This window comes from Cyprinodon tularosa, unplaced genomic scaffold, assembly GCF_016077235.1.
Source record: "Cyprinodon tularosa strain WSP-4 unplaced genomic scaffold, ASM1607723v1 ctg305, whole genome shotgun sequence".
NCBI classification, from domain to species: Eukaryota; Metazoa; Chordata; class Actinopteri; order Cyprinodontiformes; family Cyprinodontidae; genus Cyprinodon; species Cyprinodon tularosa.
The window spans coordinates 730,324-754,464 of record NW_024039014.1 but is presented as its reverse complement, the minus strand read 5'-3'; the positions used below and the strand labels follow the sequence as shown (position 1 = coordinate 754,464).

At 36.9% G+C, this 24,141-nt stretch overlaps 1 protein-coding gene across 3 annotated transcripts in view; it reads left to right on the top strand.

Annotated features, from left to right (window-relative positions):
- The first annotated feature begins 6,607 nt into the window (after window positions 1–6,607).
- robo1 (roundabout, axon guidance receptor, homolog 1 (Drosophila)) overlaps window positions 6,608–24,141 on the top strand; it is a 169,924-nt gene continuing 152,390 nt past the window's right edge. For 2 of the 3 annotated variants that reach the window (XM_038291999.1, XM_038291997.1), the window contains exon 1: window positions 6,609–7,370. In XM_038291999.1, the coding sequence (XP_038147927.1) occupies window positions 7,310–7,370 (61 nt within the window). In that variant the 5' untranslated portion in view covers window positions 6,609–7,309. Of the gene's footprint in view, window positions 7,371–24,141 lie in introns of all 3 variants that reach the window. The other variant, XM_038292000.1, reaches the window with a different exon arrangement.

Genomic DNA, 24,141 nt, shown 5'->3' with positions numbered 1-24,141 from the left:
GGACAAAATTAGACATTAGTTTTTTTTTTTTTTTTTTTTTTTTTTTTTCTTTTAATAGACCGATACATATACATGTACATCATTATTTATCGTGTATAAAGATATATAGTCTTGCAGAATCCTATGAGGCAGAGGGCCACATAGGCAAAGGGCCACATAGGCACAGGGCAGAGTGAGGGGGCTACAGCAGCTGCAGCGAGGGGGGTTGGGGGGTGGCTGCACTGTGTGAGTGTGAGTGACTGCACTCATCACACAGCTGCTCAAGCTGCAGGCAGGCAGAGGCTGAAACGGAGTGATTATATAAGAAATCAATACAAATAATTAAAAATAATCATTTAAAGCTACAGTGTGTAATAATTACAGGCATATAAATTCAGAAATTTAATATATTATACATAACTATGTTATTTATCATCACCTATGAGCTCAGCCTTTTAACCATAACATTTGCGTTGCCTTAGAATTCGTTATTTATAATTACATAGGAGCGGGTCTCGCAGCCATGGAGGCTGACATCTTTGCGCTACGGCAGCGCAGAGGCAACAAACTAGCGATTGCGAGATCTCCCATGACGCTCGAAAATAACTACGGCAAGTTGAGAGAGATGAACTGAGACGGTACTGAACAGTAGATGGCAGTATTATGCCTGAGAAGCGTTTAGTCTGCCTGAAACCAAAGAAGAAGAAGAAGCAGGTATACTGCGCCTCGGTAACAAGAAAGGTAAACAAGGCGGCAGGCGTGAGTGACTTTGCAAACTGTTTGGCACTGTGTGGCCAAACATCAGACGAATGGAGGATCATGCCTACTCTGTATCACAACGAAAAGCGGCGGACACCGAACCCCCGTCATCTGAGAAGCGGAAACACGACGAGAATAAACGCAAGTGACAAGAAACGACAAAAAACACGGATCAACATTGGCACGGCATTTACACGATGGAAGTCACTGATGGAGGAAAAAGGTTTTCAAAGTGACGCTCAAGTTGCCAGTTTTCTCTTGGACAGGTAATTAATCCTACACACACAATTGTCTAATATCACTGCAGTTTTTGGAGTACAGGATGCTCAGACCTGTCTAAAACAATAACATGCTGCGTGATGATGCTGTTACTCTCCAGTATACTTATTCAGCAACGTCCCTGACGTTTCACAGGTAATGATTCAGTAATTTTCTGTAAAATAATTTTCTGGATATATACCTCGGTTACTTCTCTCCGGCTCCTTTGGAGATCTTCAAGCCTTTCCTCCTCTGCTCTCACCCCGCTGGCTCCCCTCTCTCGCCTGGCCCCAGCTGCACGCTCACCCCGGCCTCTCTGCCCTCTTCCTTTCCCTCTTCCTTGCCTTGTAACCCCCGTGCCACAAACAAGACTTGGACTCTGTAAACGGGGAATATATATTCTTCCAGCGAACACAATCTCGCTGTTAAACTAATGACTACAATTACTTCGTCTGTTTATATCACCATGCAAAGCAGCTCACCAAAACGTCACAACGACGTAGAAAAAATAACGGGTATATTTATTATCTTAAGTCTACATGAAATCTATACCCTACACAGACTAATGAAATACTATCTGTAAAATTATCTATGTAAACAAACCTCATCACTTGAGAAGGTAGGTGATGCGGACGTCGTGGAAGACATTTTGTCCCGTAACGCTCGCCGTACTGTTGGGGGGGAGAAGCGGTGGGGGGGAGACGTTCATGTTGCTGCAGTCTGCAGTCTGACCGCTAGATGTCGCTGAAAATTACACACTGTAGCTTTAATCATCATAACCGTTATTAAAATAACATAGTTAATTTTTTATATGCATTTTTATACATTTTTTAATATTTTTTAATTATTAATTTTATATTAATTTTATGTCAATTTTATATTAATTTTATATTAATTTTATATTAATTTTATATTAATTTTATATTAATTAAGGCGGGACTTCCGGTTTAATTAAGGCGGGACTTCCGGCTGTCACTTTGGAATGTGGGCGTGGTTTCGAGTTTGATGAAAGGTGGGGTATATAGTTTTTTCACCTGGTTGACTGTCATTCCTTTTGCAAATATTGGTCTCTTTAAGGTTGCATGCAAAAGAACAGGACAGAGAGTCCATTGTTTGCAGAACTTAGTCATGACACTGTGCGCAAATAAATTTGATGTAGCATAGAAACTAAATTAGAGAATAGGGGTATGTTCATGCTCAGAGTTCAGAGTTATGGCATGTTAATCTTATGACGTGATGTTGATTGGAATGCTAAAATATTGCGATGACATGAAGGCAGTCTGGAGATGTCTTGGAAAAACTCTAGAATTTGATTTGAATAATTCGTAGGTCATGAACTATGGATAGAAAAACGTTTCTATTTTAGACCTTTACTACCTAGTGTGTAAAAGTACTAACATTTATCATTGCTTAGTCTGTTTTGGCCAGACTCTGTATTTAGACAAGCATCATGATAAATATCTGTCAGAAATTCATAAAGAACCTTTGCATTAGCAGATTGCTTTTGGCTTTAGCTATAGAAACTGAACATAAAAATGTGAGGATTGTTCAAAAAATGTCAGACGAGGAGAAGAGCAATATTGTCTTGTTTTTGTCTTTGTTTCCAAATGAAAGTGTTTATTTCAGTGAATGTAAGTGAAAACATATGAAACCCGATGACTTTTATTTGTGCACTTTAGTCCATGAAATACTGCATCACACTTTTAAAATGCTTTCATTTAGCAATCAGCTGCACTTCGACATCCCATTCAAGGTTGATGGGACTAAAAGTGGACTTTGCTGATAATTGGTTCAATTTTACCACTCTCTGCTACAGGCTGGAGGAAACACAACTACTCATTTGGTAGTAGGGAGATGAGTAGCCACTTTGCAGATCCAGGGCTGTAAAAGCTTTCAGGATAATCAGGCACATGAGTACCAAGTGAGCGTAGAGCATGTTGAACTGTAATGAAATGCACACATGGATGAAAAAGAAATAAAAACATGCTCAGAGATGAAAGGAATTCTTCTGTCAATGCTCTATGTGAATCATATTGCATGTTTCTTCTCCAGCTTTCTGTAAGTTAAACATTTTATTGAAGTGGGTCTTGGACTTCTTTTCTCTGCTTGAGGCATTGATACTGACCCTTTATTTTAATACATACACCTTAGGATTTAATGTACTATTTGCAGTTGGGTGTTGCTGGTATTATGATTTAGATGTATGTATTATTCACTAAAAGACCTTTTGAAAAGCCATCTGTAAATGCTCTACAACAAAATGAATTCAACGTTGCATTTTAAGGATGGTGGGAAGCACATTATCTTAATGGATTATTGATCGCCCCCCAAAAAAGTTTGCTATTGTGCTATACACCTTATTACTGGATGCAGTATTCATGCAGATAACTGTTATGCTAAATGTTCAATATGTGCATTGTCTTGCTATTTAACACTTTCTCACTTTAAAACTACATACTTCTTTATATATTTTTGCTAGACAGCACAAAGTAGAGCATGATTGTAAAGAAAAACAAATATAATTTTTTTTTTTTTTACTTTTGATGGATTTAAAAAAAAAAGAAAACTGTTGGCATGCACAAATCAATTCCCTTGAATCAACATTGAATGCCAGAATGTACATCTCTGTGAAAAATAAATCCTGGTTGTGCAGCATTATGCTGCAGGATGCTTCAATTTACCAGTGACAAATATTCCATGGCAGTTTAAAGGGAGATCTGTAGCACTGAATTAAAGACAAATATGTAAGAAAACCTAAGGCTTGCACAAAAGACTTTGGACTGGATTAGAGGGGCACCTTCCACAAATACAACAGCCCAAAACTTACAGTACAGCAACAGCTGAAATGTAATTGTTTTTTTTATAGCATGAATGGCCCATTTCTAAATCAAATTAAAAGTCATAGCCAAGACTTGAAACTTGTCCATGTGTTTTACATAATTAACAACAAAAATAAAGATATTTAAAAAAATTGACTAAAATCTCAGTCTTCAAAGCTACTGTTGATAAAAAAAACCCCACATTCTTCTAAAAGGTACCAGCTAAAGAGGCTTGAAAAAATTATAAACTACACTTTTAATTATCCTTTTGCCCACAAAAACATTATTGTCATTCCACTTTTCCTCTGTTCTTAATTATAACATGAAAAAAAGAGAAAATATTTAAAGGACATCAGGTTTCTTTGTTTTTTCTGCTCTGTCTTTTTTCCTTTTTATCCTTATGTTTATTTGTGCAAATAAAACTGACAGAACCAGATCCCTGTGGGAACTCTGGTGCAATTTCAATAGGTTAACTCTGTCACCCTGAGTATGCTGTTGATACTGCAGTTCTGGTTAAGCATGTGGCTTGGCTGTTCACTTGTGTGGGATATTGGTTCCAGCTATTTCAGGTTCAGTTGAATTTGTGTTCCAGAAAAATAAATCAATGTATAATTGAATAAATATCTTTTTTCAGTTCATAACAGATTAGTTAGTGAATTAGTTAAGCAAGTTCCCACTGGGGGGCGCTGTTTGAAAACAAATAGCTGCTAGGGGTTCTGAGATGGCCCTTTCTAGCTGAACTCCTGTGGAAGATTTTCTGTCGTTCTTTTTAGCCATATATGTTTTCCAGAGAAATTGGTTGGAAACATTCCATAAGCTTAAAAATTAAAACCTGGTTTAAAAAAAAAAAAAAAATGCTTTTCCTTTTCAGTGATTTCTACCTAACTTGATCTGAATTGAAACTTATCAGGGGAAAATTAATGTCACATGAAACAAAACATTTTAATTAGATTTTGACAGATATTCTGACCCCAAATTATTTCATTAAGCAACTAATTAAAGCTTTGAATCCAGCTTGCAGGGCAGAAGTTAATTGCAATCGTATGTTTCTTAGCTTTTATTTCAAGGTCTCACAAACTAAAAGTCTCTCAGACTACTATTACACAACATTTTGAATAAAGATACCATCATTGCAGCTATTTTATATCTGTCTATATGTTTGAGATTTTTAGGATGTATAAACACAGGTTCATGGAAATAATTCTACAAAATATATATTTACTTTTTTAAAATACAAGTGAGAATTATTTTATTTCTACTAAAGTAACAAACATGACATTTAAAATGCATATGTTTTATCTTAATGCTTAACCTAAAATAAGGAATAAAATGAATAATTGACCTAACTGCAGTGGACCCCGGTTTTGAATCCCATGTTCTTAAGAAAAGGGCATTCAAGTGTAAAAAACTTTGCAATATTTGTGACTGAGATATATCGACTCGCTGTGACCCCCTGAAAATGGAAGCAATCAAAAGAACTACCGGTAAACAACATTAGATATGGAATTAACCATGGCAATGAAGTGTGTTCATATAAAAGTGAGTATTTTACACAACGTTGTCGTTTTGGACATTTATTAAGTTTAGTTTACAGTTTAACTGATGCCAATTGAGATCTGTTCAGGTAACCATCTAGCTGGAGAACATTAAAAAATATTCTTTAATTAACCAGAAAAAAAAAAATATCACTGGGGTTTAAAATCTCCCTCATGAGAGACCTGGAAGTAGTTTTAAAAACCATTTCTAACACTTCCAACACAGTAACCATCTCTGTGTGACCTGAACTATTAAAAAGGTATTATCTTTATACGCATGAAAAGAGATTAGAAGCTAATATTCCCACTAACTTGTAGTGCAAGTAGGGGAGGTGCAGTAAGTTTGAGAAAACTAAGAAGCTATAATTATCAAGACAGGAACAGTGTAACAGAAACTTTGTAGTGGTTTAAAAACCATAATTTATTTGAATCTTGGTACATTTAAAACCACTTATATACCCATACCTAATCTGAAACAACCAATATTGTAATGACAATATATGACCATAGTCACATATAACCAAAAAGCTATGATGTACAATACTAACAAGGTCTTTGATATTAAGACTTATACATACTTTATTGTCACAAAATTTTGATGCATACAGATTTCTGACAGTGAATGAGCAGCTTAGCAGCGAAATGAACATTTCCATTTATAAAGTGCAGCTGTGATCAAAATGTAAACAGCACAGGAGAGACATCCCTTAGCAAAAGTAGTATACTTGAAGTAAATTCTATTAATACTTAAGTATAAGTTTAGTAAGTATACCGAACAATGTACTTTTAGTGTACTTGTTGTATTACCTAAGTAATACTTCTTTGAACTAAATTGGGACATTTTTAAGTTTACTAATGTATACTTAAAGTATACTTTAGTAAACAATAAAGTAAACAATAGTATAGTCAACTACACTATTGTTAAGTGTATGAAATATAGTTTAGAATAAGAAAATCTAAGTGCACTGCCTGATTTTAAGTATGAAATTAGTGCACTTTTGAATAAACCACTTATTGCTAAGGGATGGTGCAAAAAGCATTGATATGGAAGGTTCAGAGCAATGCATAAATAAATAGATATGATGCATAATTAAGTGTAGAGTTCAGAGAGTAAAACGAAAACAAAATGATTATTAAAAAACAAAAAAAGACAGCTCTTTCTTGCTGTTGATACTCCATACTTCCGAGTTAAAGCACAGCGGGTTGTCTTTATTCCAGCACTCTGTTCAGTGGGATCCAGGCGGGAAGAGGTTAATTTTGCTCTACTGAGGGGGTAGAAAGAAGCATTAGCAACTGAGGAAGCCCTCCGCTTTCTCTGAATGAAATGCAGAGAGTGGGAATCCGGATCCCCTCCTCTCTCAGCTGAGGTTCGCTCCTGGAACCGTGCGTCCGTCAGCGGAGGTGAAACGGGAGGAAAGTGATGGAAAAGTTGCGCTGATCCGCGTTCAAACTGCTGGATGAGAGAGAGACAGAGAAAGTTTCCGATTGTGAAGTGACAGATGTAGAACTGGACTCATATAATGTGACTAAGGACTGCAGATTGCGTTACTCGGTTTGGATTCATTGCGTTCTGCTGCGGAATTACTTGTTTTGTGAAATTTCTGCAAAAAGAAAGAGAAGTGGATGAATTCAATGAGCGCGCCTGGCTGATCCGAGACGGGATGAATTCAAAGAAAGGATAAGAGTTTTCCTAAGAAACTCCTATATACTTTTTTCTTTATTATTCTTTTCATTTGGGCTGAACTTTGCGAACAGAACATGCGCTGAACCGTTGCGTAAAGAAGTACCACTCTGCTGCTTTTTGTTGGTTTTATATACTTTTATAAGAGGAAAAACTAAAGCTTTCCTTTTTTCTTTTGGATTTGGGAGACTCTGTTTGTCATGAAGGAGTTGATGCCTAATTTGATTTATTAAATCATTTGGATTACATCAGAGCATTTCTTATATGAGAGACGCTGAATGATGTCTCCAACTTCCATCGGATTTGTATTTTTCTTAGCTGCTCTCCATGTGTGCCCAGGTACGTATTTAGAAACATGTCTTTGTTGTAGATCTGTCTTTGTTCAAAAGTTTTGTTTTTCTTTTTGTTTAGTTTCTCTTCTAAAATTAGGAAATGTTTGGTTTGCTGGAACCAAAGATGCATCAAATGTTCCGATTTTTAATCAATGGGCGGCAGATTTACTGATATTCTGATACATATTTGGGACGAATAACGTTTTAATGGTGATAAATAATCATTATTACCTTTGTATCCTTTTATTAACATCTGGATTAAAATCTACTCTGTCTGCACATTTCTTCCTAATGGTTAGAAAACATGATCTGTCTGTTTTGATATAAAAAACAAAACAAAAAAACAAATTGTTAAAGACCAGGAATAACCTGTTTAGTCCTTATCTGGCATTTTCAAAAGTTGTTTTTTTGCTGAGATACAGATGTTATGGAGAAAAAGAAAAGACATATAAACAAAACAAAAAAATACTTTATGTAACATTTCTAATATAAATGTTGGGGTTTAGAGTCATAGTTTTAACTTCTGATCACTTTTTAAAATATTTTCTTGAACAAAAATCAAACCTTGCTCTAAGAGGGTCAACACTGTGAGTAAAAGGATTGTCCAGCTTAAAGCTGAGCACACAAAAAGTCACACATAAAGTGCTGAGGCCCTGTGGGATCAGTGAATAGAGCAGCTATCATCGGTCATAAAGACAGCATAAGCCCCATTGGGAACCGTGTTTCCATGTTTGTCTTCATTCGTCCTCTGGTTGACAATAATTGCTGAGTGCATCATTTTTAAATAGCTAAAAAGCTGCCTCCTTCCTAATGTCAGATTCCCATTGTTATATGTCTGTTTGGTGTAAAATAATTTGCTTTGATCCAGGTTTTATTGATAATTTGTCATTGGACTCCCTGCCAGATGCTGCTTGTACCTTTTTCCCACCGATTGCATGAATATCTTTTTAGAGGCTCTGAGTAGGGCTAGGTGGGGTTTTTCAGGTCAGCTGAGAAATGATCCATCCCATTCCAGTACTCATGATGGAGGGCGACTAACACATACTGTATGTGAAATGTAGCGAAATCAATAGAACATGCATAGCCTTGAACAATAAACTTAACATACCCTAAAATGTTGTTTTTCTCAGTATTACCATCTTTGCAAGCCTGCTGCAATAGACGTTGGAGTCCAGGTGCTCTACATTTCTGCCTCAGTAATTTAGCCAACGTATAATTATCTGAGTAACAGTCAGTCTAATTACTTTCAGGTTTAAACCTGAAAGGCTGTTCTGTCACATTATACCAAAGTTGTTGTTTGTTGAATGCGTCATTCGCACTTAAGTATCCCCTTACTGTTATTCAGTTGCCTAATATAGAGAACACAATTTTATATCTCAAAGCTGCACTTATCACTACAGAATACAGGGATAATCCTCTATATTTTATTTATTTTGGGTTTTTTTTACAGAAGAAAATGGGTTTAAGTTCTACAGGATGGATGTGAAGTTGTTTAAAGAGCATTTTTTAACTTTGAATTGATGTAAAACCGAAACAGGAAATAGGGTCAAAGGTTATCGTTTAGAACTAGATTGTTGTTTCATTTGCCCCACCCCCAAACAGCTCTTAAATCCATCCTGTTCTGTGAGAAAAGTCTTTTATACGTCGCGGTTTCCAGTTTCACCTAAATGTTGGGATATCTGATCATTTTTTCTTTGGGGATGGATGCCAGTTCCTTCGTATGGAGACCGACTGAGCAGCAGATGGCCTGAAAAAGTGTTCATCAACTTTAGAAATGTAGACAGATTCTGAAAGCAAATCTTCTTATACTCATAAAATTCAATTTCTATACTTTTTTTTTTTTTTCTGTGATTCCTCTATTTCCCCTTAAACATGCCACTATGATACAAATGGCAAAGCTGTCTTACAATTATATGAGGGAACTTTGAAAGACGTTCACACTGTTTGTCAGGTCGCCATACTCCATAACACTATATAAGATTGGTGAATAAGAGTAAAATGCGATAGTCTTTGCCCTGTCAAACTTGAAATGCCTTGCTCATTGCTTTGCTCTGTCTGACTGTTGTAAATTGATACCTTCATCTGTCAGGTCACACCCTGTTATCTTGGATCTGTCCTCCTTCCATACACTAAATGCCTGTTATCTTGACTCTTAAGTGCTCATCAGGTCTCGCACTCGCCACACAGATACCATTCAGGTAGGAGGTGGCTTCAGTTACCGGGATAACCTGGATTATTCTCAAAAGACAGTAGTTTCTGAGATGACTTTAATTATGAATAAATAGACAGTAGAACTTTAAGTCAACTATAGGATATACACGTTGCGGTTTACTGTAAAGTTTGGCTGGATGTAAGAAGCCGAACCAGGCAGGCATGCGTTTGTGCTCAGTCTAATAAAAGCATGAGCAATGCAAGTGTTGCCCTTGTAATCAGCCTCAGCATTACAAAGACATACAGGTCATGACAAATTGACACATAAGTGCTGATAAATTGCAGTGCTCTTCAGCCTCTTACATCATGGTGACATGACAAGACACAACTGGCTCCACAGCCATTTAATGACCAAAGCCCACAGGTGAGACCTATCTCTGTTTCCATCTCCACATAACAAACTCCTGAAGTCAGGTTTATTCCTTCAACCCTGCTATGGCTTCTAATTATGGTGACTAGCATTGCTTATCCTTTAGACCTGATGTCGTCAGAGCAAATTTGGCATCTTCTGAAACATAGAAACATAATGAGCACGTCTCTTTCCTTCTCCCACCTGTGATGTGACAGCTATGTCTCCATAACTTCCACTAATGCACATTAATCGGATCCTAATCCAAATGAAACAGGGTTTTACACTCTAAGATCCGGGATTAGGTGGACTTTGGCTTAGTGAAACCACATGCAGGAATGCAGGAGAGGTAATCAGTGTCCTTTTTTTTTCTCCGTTCATGGGAACAGCGGCAAAGTTCTTAATGACTGACAAGATAAACATTTCAAGGCAGTTTGTTTGAGGGCAGATAAATTAGGCGGCAATGTTTAATGATCTGCTTTCCTCCAACTGCTCTTCTCTTAACGACCTAAAAGTGCCGCTTAATTGGATTAATTTACAAATCCAACTGACGTTAGTGGTTTGTAATATACTGTGGCTGAAGCTTCAGTGGATGTGCACATCTGCAAGGAGAAGTAGAGGGATTTCATTGTTCATAAAACTGAGATAACCTCCAAGTTTTCTCTTGAAGTTTTAGATATTAGCTGTTTGATCTCACTGGTATTTAGTTCAAATGATGTAAGTTAAGGGTATAGTTCAAACTAATTTGGTATTTTATTAAAAGGCTTAAGAGTGTTATATATTGACATTTTACATAAAAGACGAAGACTGAATAAATGCTTAAAGGAAGTAAAAGGAAGTAAAATCACCAGCTGTCAACATGACGGCCTCTTTTAATGAAAACTTTGTAAAGTTAACCACCAAATACAGCTACAAAGTTTTTGCTTGCAGTCTGAAATTTCCTAACCATTTTTGCAGGGCGAATTATATTTTAGGCTATGTCAGATTAGATGGAGATGGTTGCTAAAGAGAAATTTAACACTCTGGCCACACATTTCTTTTGTATGATTTAGGGTTTGAATGTTAGCTGAACCATTCTGACATTAGGACAAGCATCTTCATGGTATAATGATTTCATCATTTTTTATTTTTTTTTTCCAGGACTTATCCTGTAGTTAGTTATCATGTCTCTTTACTTTAGCTCTGACATGCCTTCTTCTCATTATTGAGGAAACCATTTCCCCAACATGGTTTTACAGCCAACACCACTAGATTTCATTGTGGGGATTATCAAGGATCAGAAGGATCCAGCATTTAAGTCACAGACTGTTAGATTTCTCAAAAAGCATTTATAAAAAAAAAAAAGGATCTGCAGTAAGCAGCTAGGAAGTCTATGGCAGGAACATCTGCCATGTGTGACCACGTTGAACCGCGCTTAACTGGTACTAGTTCAACTCTAGCGCTCGGCAAGGTTCAGTACAGTCTCGGTTCTCAAATAACAAGGTGCGCGTGAGCAGACTACGTCATCTCCTATTTACAGTCAGCTTCCTGTAGTTGGCGGTAATGCACATCAGGAAATTGCTTGCTAACAAAACAGAAGAAGAAGGAAATTTCAGACATTTATAAAAATACTAGCTTCCCTACCGTGCAACACGATTTCCAGTGATGATTCTGCTTAGAGGTGTGATTAACCTCAACGTCTGTCAGTGTTTCCTGCCTCTGCAAGCCTTGATTAGACTATTGATTGTTGTATCCACTTCCCAGAAGCTGACTCTGTCAACTAAATTCACCAAAGGCTGCCTTCTTTGCCCAACTCTCCGCAAAAACATTAAATATCACAATTATATCCAAACATAACTTAAAGAGCGGTAGTACCGTATATCGTCACAAGGAGGCGAGGAACCATTCTTGCATGATGTGTAAACGGTTGTAAGGAATCAAGCTCGGCACGGTTAACTGATCTAAGCTTAATCCAAACTCCGCACGGATCTGTTTTCAGAGGCTATTGTAAATGGGGCTTATGTTTAATTTCCTTGACCGGCTGGAACCAGTCACCAGTCTTTGCAATCTCTTGCAAGTTTGATTGTGACTTGCTTTTAGCATCTTCCTGCCAAATAAAAACTTTGGAACTGCAACCAGTTTCCCATTTCCTGCTAATAAAAAAAGTAGTAATGATGCTATCTTTTTTTTCTTGGGCAGCTGTCTGTTTGGTGATGTGTCTAATATTCTGCCACGTGTAACATTACACTTGTTGAAAAGGTTAATCATGGTATCATCCAACAAAGAATCTTGTTCCACATAGTTGTCTCCTATATGGTTTGTCAGAAAGTACAGATAGCATTGTTATGGGTTTCTTTTAAACAGTAGTTGGCTGCCTCTCTGATTGATGCTCTTCTGTCCAGTCAGTGGGTTTAGATGGAATTTGTCAAAACCCATATGCTGGATTTCATTAAATTTTCCTTTTTTATCACATTTGAAACTCTTTACTCTTCAGTCAGTGCACTGCTTTATCATGGCCAGTCACATAAAAGCAGAAGTTTGGCTTTACTATTACAAACTATGAAAAAGTTCAAAGGATAGTAATAGTTCTGCTGCAAGGCACAGTGTCCCCTAACAAAGTTTAGTAGTTTTGAAACATATTTTTTTTAATAAAACGTTTTCATTCTGAGTTTGCTGACTCAAGCCAGGAGGCAGATCCAAAGTGTTATTGCCCTCCTGGGCCATTATGGTTGATGCATTTTGCGCTGACAGTTGACATGAAGGACAAACAGCCCCTGTTCCCAATTGGTGTTGAAGTGATGAATAGCTGTCCCCTCACAGGATGAAAGGTAATGCCTGGTTTCTGTCCCATATCAAATTTAGCATTGTTTGGATTCCTGCAGCAATGTTTGCTATTTTGGAAATGTATTTAATATATTATGTCTATTATTATTTTTTAAGCAGTTTTGTTTATAATTGATATGGAGCTAAGAAAAAACATTATATATGTGGATTTCCCTGTGAAGGTTGACAAGCATGGCTTAAATATTCCTCTTACCCATCCCCCCTCTTTTTTTCCTTTTTTTTTGGCCCAAATTTTAAGACTTGCCTTTTTTGTGACTGGTCAGTATGAAGTCTTTCTTAACGCCAGTGGGGATGGGGATGGGGTAGGGCTAGCTGCATTGTGTTACCTTAACAGGGCTCTGGAAGGGAAGGGATGGAGGAGGGGAGCAGAATAGATGTGTGTGTGAGGACCACTGAGGGGAGGAGTGCGACTGCACAAAGGCTACCCGGGGGTGTGTAAGGGGGGATGGAGGGAGGAAGGAGAAGAGGACAGAAGAGTCAAACATACCGTGATACACCAGCTCTGGGAATACTTTTGATCTGGCTTCTGTGCTCGCATTGCATATTCTCAGTGGTCCCTTGTGGGACTGAATGTGCTGATTAGGATGATCAGGGTGAAAAAACCTGTGAGGCATGGTGGTTGGAGTTGTTATTTATTTTTTCTTTATAAAGGTGGACAGCTGGGGATAGGTGAGGTGGTGTCGAGTGCTGAGTAAATAAAAGGTGCTGGAGAGATTTGGTGTGGCGCAAAGTTTTGGAGTTACTCCACGTATCTACATTTTGCATGCTCATACTCCCAGAGGGCCTTCTTTAGGGTGTGTACTGATGGAATTATGCTACCAGTGGGTGCCTGCTATTGCCTTGTGCATTTCAAAAAGGCTCAGACCTCCTTCCCTTTCATTTCCTCAACTGGGGAAACTGAGGGATGGCATTCAGGAAAGCTTTTCCCTGTATCCTTCTTTTCATTTTTTTTCCCTGAGCTCAGACTTCCTCCCTGCCTCTCTGACCATTCTATTAATCTCTTCTTTAAAGGCCTGGATATACTTTTGAAATGCTAAACTCTCTTTTTTTTATTACTGACGATGGAAAATGCCATTAAAAAGGTCTTAGGAATAAATCAAATTAGCAATTAAAAGCTAGACTGCTAATTATTCGGTTACTTCATTTGGTTCATCCCTCTTTGAACTGACTGTCACAGTTAAAATGTAATGAGGTGATAAAATTTTCTGGTTCAATTAAACATTAGTCAGCTTTTATTCCTTTTTTTATATAAAGAATGCAATACACAGACATCTAAAGCTGCTTTTATCCAGAGCCATAGAAGCTACTGAATCAGGAAACATCAGATTTCAGGTTTTTCATTGAAAAAACAGATTTTTCTCTAGCACTTTTTATTTTATTTTTATTTTTTTCATCTCAGCATGAAAGACCTGACAGCAACACATTGTACAGAAGAGGCAGATGAGTGTATTAAGCTGCATTAAAATCTACCTAAAAATATCTACTCATGTAACTTGCTCTCTAGAGTTTAAAATAGGAATTAATATAAAGTTGATTGTTTAACAAGTGGGATTTACCTCTTCATACCAAAAAGAATGACAAATAAAAAAGAGTTTTACTTAGAAGGGCTTTGGATTTGAACACAGACCAGTGACTATTGTGACTGGTGTAACTTTTTTACATTACCTTATTTATTAATAAGCCAATGCTTCTGGTGTATATGCACAATCCAACATGCAACAATGAGATGCATTAATTTGCTCTATGTATCTGTAATCATTAACTAAGAGGAAATTTCTTATAATTTATCATATCATTAAATAAGAGCTTCATCTTCTTCATAAGATAATGATGTTTCTCCTTTACATATAATTTGTCAGCTATTAAATTAAACAATAAATTTCAATAAAAGGCCAACCTTACTTTTCATGAAGTGTTTAAAGCTAAGTTTTGTTTTTTATTCTTTGTAAGTGACAGAGGTGTTTTGTTTTGATAACGACTTGCTGGAGACAACCCAAAATGCATTTGTAAAAAGTCTAAAACCCACATCACCAAGCTGCCATCTACAAAAAAAAAAATGACTACAGCTTGTATTAGTTTTCCACTAAACCATTCCACAGCTGTATATTCCTATTTCTTCCTGCTCAAGAGAATCAAATTCAAATCACTGTATTGCCACCACCATGTTTCACAGTGGGAAATCCTTTAAGCATATGTTTTTGTCCTCCCTCCTGTAGCTCATGCAACCCCCACCCCAACATCTCATTTATGTCCCAGGCCTGGCTACACTTTTGAAATGCTAAACTGGCTTTTGTCTTGTAACTAATGAAGAAAAATGTCATCAAAAAGTTGAGAAATAATTCAATTAGCGATTGAAAGAGACTGCAAATTAGGTAGTTAATGAATTTATTTTCTCCTACTCCGAGCTCTTAAATTTAGAATTCCATGTGAGAGAAGATATCGCTCTCTCGCTCTCTCTTTCTGTCTCCCTCTCTCTCTCTCTCTCTCTCTCTCTCTCTCTCTTTATATATATATATATATATATATATATATATATATATATATATAGATAGATAGATAGATAGATAGATAAACTAAATGCAGTTTAATTTCTGCAATTTTGAAATTTTCATTAAAAGGCTCTCATTCAGAGCTCCATCAGCAGCTCAATCTAGCATTCTGGTGCTTGGTGTTGGGGTCTAATTCTGTCACACAAAGGACGGTGATAAAAGTGGGCAGGGCGTTCCTCTATTTAAAGAGAATTCCTAAAAAACATAATTAATCGGAAGGTGACCTTGATTTTCACCATTATAGTGCTTTCAAAGGCAGTCCCCCCATTGAACTGTAACCATGGAGAGGAGGGAGATTTTTTTTCTTTTTTTGCACGGCTGCTCTAAATTTGAAGATTAACGTTAATCCTTCTCCATTATCAGGTTTACATAGGCGCTGTAAATTACTGACATGTGGAATCAGGAGTCACAACGGAAATTAACATAAAAATGATAAATAGTTGTAGTTATTTATGTAAGACATATTTTCTATCATTTAAAACATGAGAAGGCAAGGTTACATTTTGATCATAAAAGTAGCAGTTTCATCCTTAGCAAAAAGCATTTTAAACTCTATAGCTTGCAACAGCTGTTATCAAGATTTCCAGTCAACTTCTCAGTTCTGCTGTACAGTCAGTTGTTTTCAGCAGTCTTGCTCCTCGATGGTCCTCTGTTCTCCATTGCCACAGAGTGAAAGCTCTAATTGAATAACAATGCTTGTCATCACCTGAATGACTATAGCTCCCCAAGCTCTGAAGAAAAGATTGCATTTGAATTTTTTTCACCATCTGTCAGAAAGTCTTAATCACAAGCCTCATACTTCAAATCATTAACATTTTATTTCAGTTTAAAGCATAGCCTTTTTCCCCCCCATTTCTCTTCAATAATCTAACGTTTGTGAGTTCCTAACAAACTGTTACAAAATGTCTGAAAACATCGGCAATCGGTTTTTCCCTACTTTCTCCTTTTTTTCTGCTGCTCCCAGCCTTAATAGACAATGTTTAAGTTGTCTAGAGCTTTGCTTTGGTAAACATAGCTATCCTCTAAATGTTTATGTTTTTTGTAGTTCCTGAGTAGTGTTCATATCCTTGAATTGTTTCACATTGTGTCTCATTAAAAAAAAAACAACAACAAAAAAAACAATATACTTTACAGGAATTTTATGTGGCAGACCAAACCCAAGCAAGGGTTATTTGTGAACATTATGTATGTTTTGTAAAGTTTTTTAAGATATTCGAGGTATAAAAATAGAAAAATATCCCGTGCATTAGTGTTTAAACTCCTTAGTCATTGCAAATACACAATAATCTTTTGATTTAGACTGTTTGGCTTTATGTTTAGAGCTGTGTAGCTGGAGCTCCAAGCTCTGGCAGGGGTTCACCCACAAACACTAACAAATGTTCTTCCAGTGTTCTGTATTCAGCTCCCTCTATCTTTTTTTTTTTTTACTTCTGAAGGCAAACGTACCCACAACCTGCCACCCCCATGTTTCACTGGGTCTTAGTTTTCTGTCACAAATTGGATTTTGTTTCAGAAAAGAAAGTTAACTTTATGTGCTTGTAAACAAGAGCACCTTCTTCCTCACATGGTAAGTCTTGAGGTTTGAAGTACAAACACAACCTTTAGTTGGTGTTCATTACGTGCTGCAGCCACTTTTTCATCTCCTATGAAACTATATTGCTTATAGCCACTTTTATTATCTCCTTTAACTTTATTGCAGGTTTGTTCTATGTCCTTTGTGTGGCTGAAACCTGTGAGTCGGTTAAAGTTTGTATTTATCACATGTCAATTAAATCTAATTAGGTATATTTTGACAAAGCTAAATTAATTGGAATATATTTAGGAATATCTAAGTAAAGTTAGATTTTTCAGATCAATTTTGAGAGATTAATGACTTTCTTTATCATTTCCCTTCCAATTCACAACTCTGCATCATTTTTGTTAATTTATCATATGAAAATAAAGATTTTAATGTAACGAAAGGTGGTCTTAAAAGTTTTAGAAAATACGAAAAAGTTTTTATCAGGGATAGCAAAGCTGGTCAGACTTCATGAAGACACAAGTTTAGCTAAAGGAATAACCTGTGGTGGAGCTAGGCTTTTAAAACAGGGGTGGCAAAGGGCTGACAAGGTATGATTTGAGGGGGTTCAATATACAAAGGATTCTGTTCATGGAGGAAATTTTGATTTCTGAAGCCCTCGGGATGCAAGTAATTTTTAATATAACTAACTTCAGCATGTTTAATAGCCAATCACAAAAATAAAAATACAGCGGGCAAATCTGGAGATTGTGGGTAGTCTAAACTCAGGGAAGCTGTCTTCAGTTTGATCTGCTGTTTTCCGCTTGGTCCTAGTGCTAGACGAATGTCTGCGTACTGTAGCGTAACATTGGTTTTGGACAGTAAAACGTGCAGGGGACCAAACGCACATTTGAAAAAGTGCAGGGGACATATCCCTGTGTAAAGTGTATAAATTAAGTATACAGCAGAAATAGAGGTACACAAGTACTCAATGAGCTCTTTGGACAAATCAAATTCAATAGCAAACAAAAACTTGAGGTACATTTGGACCTGTCAAAACAAGGCAGGAGAAGCAGTTGTACACATTTAAATGTTTACCACAAGAAGAACAATAATAGAACAACAACAAAAAACATACAACCCTTTAAAATTGACTATTGTTGACCACTGTCCAGTAATATGATGACACCAAGTTCACAAAACCTATCGCACAGAAAAATTCTGTGGTTTTGATGATATGAAGTTAAATGTTTTACAAAGTCTTCCATATTTAGTGAATATGCCCTCCTTGACTCAACACCGAGTATGCTCAGGTGACTTAATCTATCACCCACCATTGGTGGCTTTTTATTAATGTAAGGGCAGAGAAAATTCTTTCGCAGGATGCAGCAACAAACTAAAGTAGAGAAGCTGGACTCCACTTTTCTCCCATCTTAAAAAAAGCCACCTCGTTTTAAGAAGCTCATGCTTAAGGTCTTCTAAGTCTGACTCAAATGTTTTCCCCAAAGCAAACAGAGGCTCCTCTTTTAGGAATAATGCCACGCAATTCATACACAAGGCTCTCAATTCAACAGTATGATACATTATACATACCAACATGAATAATTTAACCAAATTTTTGTGATTTTTGCTGAACATTTTGCTACCAAGATGTTCTTTTAAGCTTCTTCAAGGCAGTGTGATGGTATATGTCTGTTTCATGAGACTAGTAATTGAAGTAGTAATACTCATAGGTAATACTAAGCACAAGCACTCCCTTATTTCGCGATAAAACAGCACTTTGATTAATTTAGTACCAACAAACATACATACCAGCAAAGGAAATGCTTTTCATTGATCCTGTGTGCCGCTGTCGTGTTTTGTTTTGGAGCCGTTTGTAGCACTAAGGAAATGCATGTCAGCTTAACCAATGAAATGCGTAGCAGAAGTTTGTTGCGTGAGGATGCATTCAAGTCCACTGGGAAATTTGACTGTTTTCTTCACAAATGTTTGTGTATTTCAAACAGTGTTAATGTTTTCAGCGGGATGGCAACAGGGATGGCAAGGATTTCAACTAACCCTCTGTCTCTGCCATGGCTAACATTGCTGGAAAAAATAATTGTGTTCTACTTTGTTGCTTTGATCTCGTGCTTGTAATGTTGTACAATGTTAAACGTAAGTGTCTAAGCAATTTTTTGATGTGCCGTCTGTCCTGCTCAGTGTTTTTGGAATCATGTAGGGTTCATGATTTGTTGTGTTTTTCTGCCTATTTTCTAAGAGGAACCTATGAAATCGAATTGATTTACAGCAATTCTTAGTATAACAGGAAAATTATAACTGTCTTTACTACTTCTTATTTATTGTTTTTTATGGAGAAAGTTAGGAATAGAGTTCAGTATCACCAGAAAGAACAGTTACGATATTTTAATACTAACACTCATCATCATAAAATCCTAATCTGCCCTTCGTCTCTGTCTCCTCTTCAAGTTTCCCCCCAACATTAGACACCTATTGTTGTTCCTGCTAAGTGTTGACAACAAGCTGGTGGTCATAGAGGCTGCAGACACATGTACCCCATTATAAAGCAGTTTTCACCATGGAAGGATATTATTTTGCTGTACCTGGACAGCTGGTATGTGTTTGATGGCAGGATTTAGTAAGTGGCTGCTGGAAAGGAGACAAGCCAGTGAGCATTTGTTTGGAGAAGTTAATTTCTTTTAAATGCAAGAATGGGCACAGATTTTCTCCCTGTAGATGTCTAGAAAAAGGCTTCTTGGCAGACTTTGCTCATCCATTAATTTATGACCAAATATTTACTGTGCATCTCATGACAAGCACTGCATCCCATATTTCTTTTTCCAATTCAGGTTTTAAATAGTTTGGGGCAATTTATGTTCCACTGAGATGGACTTGTGCCGTCCCCTTCTCTGCAGGCCCATGCTGGAGTTAATTTGCCACATGGCTCCACCGAGTCTTAACCCCTGATTTAATTCAATAATACCTCCACATTTACAACATGTGACCCCCTCTTGCATTCAGCCACTTACCAGAGCTGGCAAATGTTGGCACTGCAGTGTTATGTGATCCATGCTCACCTCTTGTAACCTATAGGGCACAAGAAGAAAACATGCTCTTTTGGAACTGCAAGACTTTCCATCCCTCCAACAGCGTGCTGTACATAAAAATCCTATCCAACTTCTAGCTGTCTGAGGTTTGCATTATTATGTGTTTGGCAAAACATTGAGTTCTGCCTACATAAGCATTTAAGGTCATCAGCTCAGCTACTAGACTTTGTGATACAGAGCTGAATTAACTAAAGACCCTTTTCATCCCAGCAATCAAATAAATAACATTTAAAAAGCATTAGGTGTTTTTTGGCTATGTCTGCCCCAATCCTGCTTTGGCACCATTTCAGATCTGTTCTTTTGCTTGGCAGCAAGCCCAAATGTTGCACTCTGTGTGGTTAGACTGTGCCAGCCAAGTGTGCTGCTAGTCCCTCTACCTCCTCACTGCTCTTCTACTCAGCCTTCCCTGTGCTCTATGCCACCTACCTAAACCTTTCATGTTCTGCTGAAGAAAGCCTGTGCAGAATATTTTGTGTGTAAAGAACATCACATTGTAGTACATTTGAACTTAATTGAAAAAAAAATATGTTTTTTTATGGTTTTATTTTGAGTTATTTTACAGACTAACACAAATCAATGCATGCATTTTAAACTGAAAAAAGAAAATAGTGTTTTCCAATCATTTTACGGATATATCTATATAGGCTAAGGTGCAGTTGTATTCAGCAACCTTAAGTCAATCAAAATAAGGCATGACTAGGCCATCTTATTACTTACAAATGACTTGATCAAAGCCATCCTGTCATTTATAGGGTTGAGTTTTGGCATGTGTTGTGATACAATGCATGTTACGATACCTGGGTAACAATATGATATTATCGCAATATTAAAATATCATTACATATTGCAATATTTTTCCCAGCTATCAAAATTAAATGTTTAAATAATAATAAAAAAAGAAACAAGTGCTGTATAGGTTCAACAGAAGATATTGATCATTCAGTTTTTTTTGGTTTCCATCTTGTTTGTGGTTGAGTCAGTCAGTGCCACACAGCAAAACTGCTCTACAGCGCCATCTACCAGAGTTGTGGTGCAGAGGTAGCCCATTTTCCCTCACTGTTTTAATTATTTTTTTTTGTTTTGAAAATATTTATATTATGAAATGAAGGATCGATATTATATCAGGCAGCCGAAAATCACGATACATCGCCAAAATGATTTTTTTCCACACACATAGACATTTGAAGGGAAAGTATGGTCAAATAATTAATTTAGGTGCTGCTTAACTGTGTTAGTTCCAATTGCTACACACTGTAAGCCAAAACATTTTTAATTTCTCTGACCAGAGCATGTTCAACATGTTTGTTATGTCTCCTACTTAGGTTGGTTTTAGTTAAAAGCAAGAATTTTGATGGCTTTCTCCTGTTTCTTGTGTGAAGTACACAACCAATAGTCATCCTGTTGATTCTCACACTTATAATGTTGATTTCTGCAGCCCTGCCAGTTACAACAAGTAACTTTTCCTGGTTCTTTTATTAAAGTTGTCATTGCCCAGACTGGCAGTTCAGCTTGATGTCTATTGAATGAAATATGCAGATGACGGATTGAAGAGTGCTCTGTGAGATGTTCAAAATATTTAATGTTTCATTAACCTGTAGCATTTATACTGAGATAAAATGACACACATTGAGGATGTTCACAAATTAAGTTACTTCTGAATAGACAAATTAGGTCAGATTTTGAGGCTTTATAGGTGGGATCAGAAAGAGGAACTGGTTGTCATTATTACCTAAAATCCCATTTTTACTGAAAAAAAAATGCCTAAAATCTAAATGTTATATATTTAAATCTGTCATTTTATTTATAAACTGTATTATTTTATTCATAAACTACAAAAACATGTTTCTAAATTACAGAAGAGAGTTTCATGCAGTTTTATGCAGTCTGATAGATTCTAATTAGCTTTGAAATGGTTGATTGTAAAATACTGCTAAACTTTTTAAATTCCTGAAGGAAAAAGGAAAAATAATGATGTTTGCTTTCTTAGATTTGGAAAGAAATGTGTGTTTATGGAATCATGCTCCTTTTGTCCTGCTGTTGTTTAAGAAATGAATGCATTTCTCGCATCGCACTGGACAAACCTTATTAAAAAGTAGGAAAGCTGGAAACAAAAACAAGAGGTAATTGCAGCCTCTTTCTCCCTTGTGCTTTATTTCTGTAATCCCCACTCCATACAGACTCTCAGCTATTCAGTGTGCTGAAGCAAGAAGGTCCGAGTCTGTCATCTGGGCTCTATATTAATTACAGCTCCTTGTCCTGCAGTTTCTGCTCCACTAACAGAGTGACATCTTTGACATCGGTACTCACGAGTTGTCAAGTCGAGGTTTTCTTCCCAGGTTGACACTGGGAATATGCAGGGTCAGCTTGAGGAGTCTGCATGTCTGTGAAAGTCACATACAACCCACCCATTGTGAAAAGATAGATAAACAACCAACAGACTGACACATGTGCACAGAGACAGACTGACTCTTGCTTGCATCCGCCCTGCTCCATTCAGCCCATCTGCCAGGTCTCCAGAGCCAATTTGACAGGCAGCTTCCTAACAAGCTTTACCATCTTTCCTGCTACAGATTCCCCCCTTGTCCCACAGAACTGATATGATATGGAGAAAGAATTGGATTTATTCTGCGGAAATGATTGCTGGCTTTATGACCCACTGTAGAGTTTGACAGCTTTTGTTTGTTTCTAATGACACTTACTGCAGATTGATGTCAGAAGGAGCTGCAGCTCATCCACGCATGTCCCTTTGCTTTGGGTTATAAATTCGTGTTCTTTTTTTTGACTTCCTGTTTTTATATATTTACATCATCATTTGTTGTTCTATGTGAAATTTCTGTCTTTGAAAATACTGTAGAATGGATTAACCTTGCCTTTCAAAAATGATTTTATCTATGTTTAAATAATATTAATAATAATTGAACTTTATTGATCTCACATTGGAGAAATGTATCTCTGTATTTAACCCATCCCCTTGGGGATCAGCGGGTTCCATCGTGGGGCGCCCAGGGAGCAGTGTGGGGTTAAGGGTCTTGTTCATAGACTCAAAGCGAGAACTTCAATTAATTTCTTTGTTTTTGTGTCACAGACTGACCGTAGAATATAACTATTTAATATGGTTTGCAGTTTCCTTTACTGTGGTACCAATTAATAAAAACAGAGCAGCAAAAAAACAAAAAATAAAACAAAAAAGAACATAACAACCAGTTGGAGGACCTTTATAGATACTCATTTTGGGTCTGTATGACCAAATTATACCATTATTACTATTTCACTATTGCAGGCCATATACAGTATCTGGTCTGTCAGACAGGTATGAAGATAGACATTGTTTGGAGAGAGCCAGAAGAAGTTGAGCTAAATGTTTGCCTCAACTGAACAGATAAAAAGACAGCCCCCTCCATGAAATGTTGTGGTTGCTAAATCAGGTTTCTTTTTAAGCAAAAAAAAAACTGCAAAAAAAATAAATAAAATACAATTTCTTTACACATTAAGCGCAACTTGTTTAAATAATTTGTAAATGCATTCAATGTTTTAAACAGTACAGTAAAAACAATTTACCCAATGCAAAGATTTGATCAAATATTTAAAATAAGCTGGAAAAAAAGGATCTCTTTATTTTTAGGTGTTCAGTAAGTTAAGTATCACTTCAAAAAGCTTACAACAGAACTACAAATAGAGCTTTTGTTTCCTTAAATTCTGATTAAAGCCTAATCACAGGATCGGCCATAGCCTCCCAGAGGAACCCTCCACTGTAGTGTCTATCCCCCACCTCTGTCTATGTTACAAAGGGGAGTGCCAGAGATGCGTTTCCCAGCTGACAGGGTGAGGAACTTGTATTTGTGCTCCTGGTCTAAAGAGCTTCCCTGGTTCACGTACTTATGAGCCATTACTGTAAATATTCTACAGTTGAAGCACACTGTATGTTATTAACCATTGGCCTTAAGCAAAAGAAGGAGAGTCCCATATGCTATAATCAGCAGATCGGTTTTGTCTTTATTACAGACCACGCATGAGCAGCATGATGATCAAAGGCAGAAACTGTAATAAAGTAATTTTGACTGATGTCATGAGTGCATTAGGTCAGGTTTATATAGCTTGGAATCTAGAGCAAGGTTCTGATGAGTAAACAGGTTATATGTTGCGTCACGCAGGTCTTTCCCAGGTCACGTTTATTGTATTTTTAAAAGGAAATTAAAGGTACCGTGGGTTAAAATATAAACTTTATGTCCTTCTGTTTGCATTCT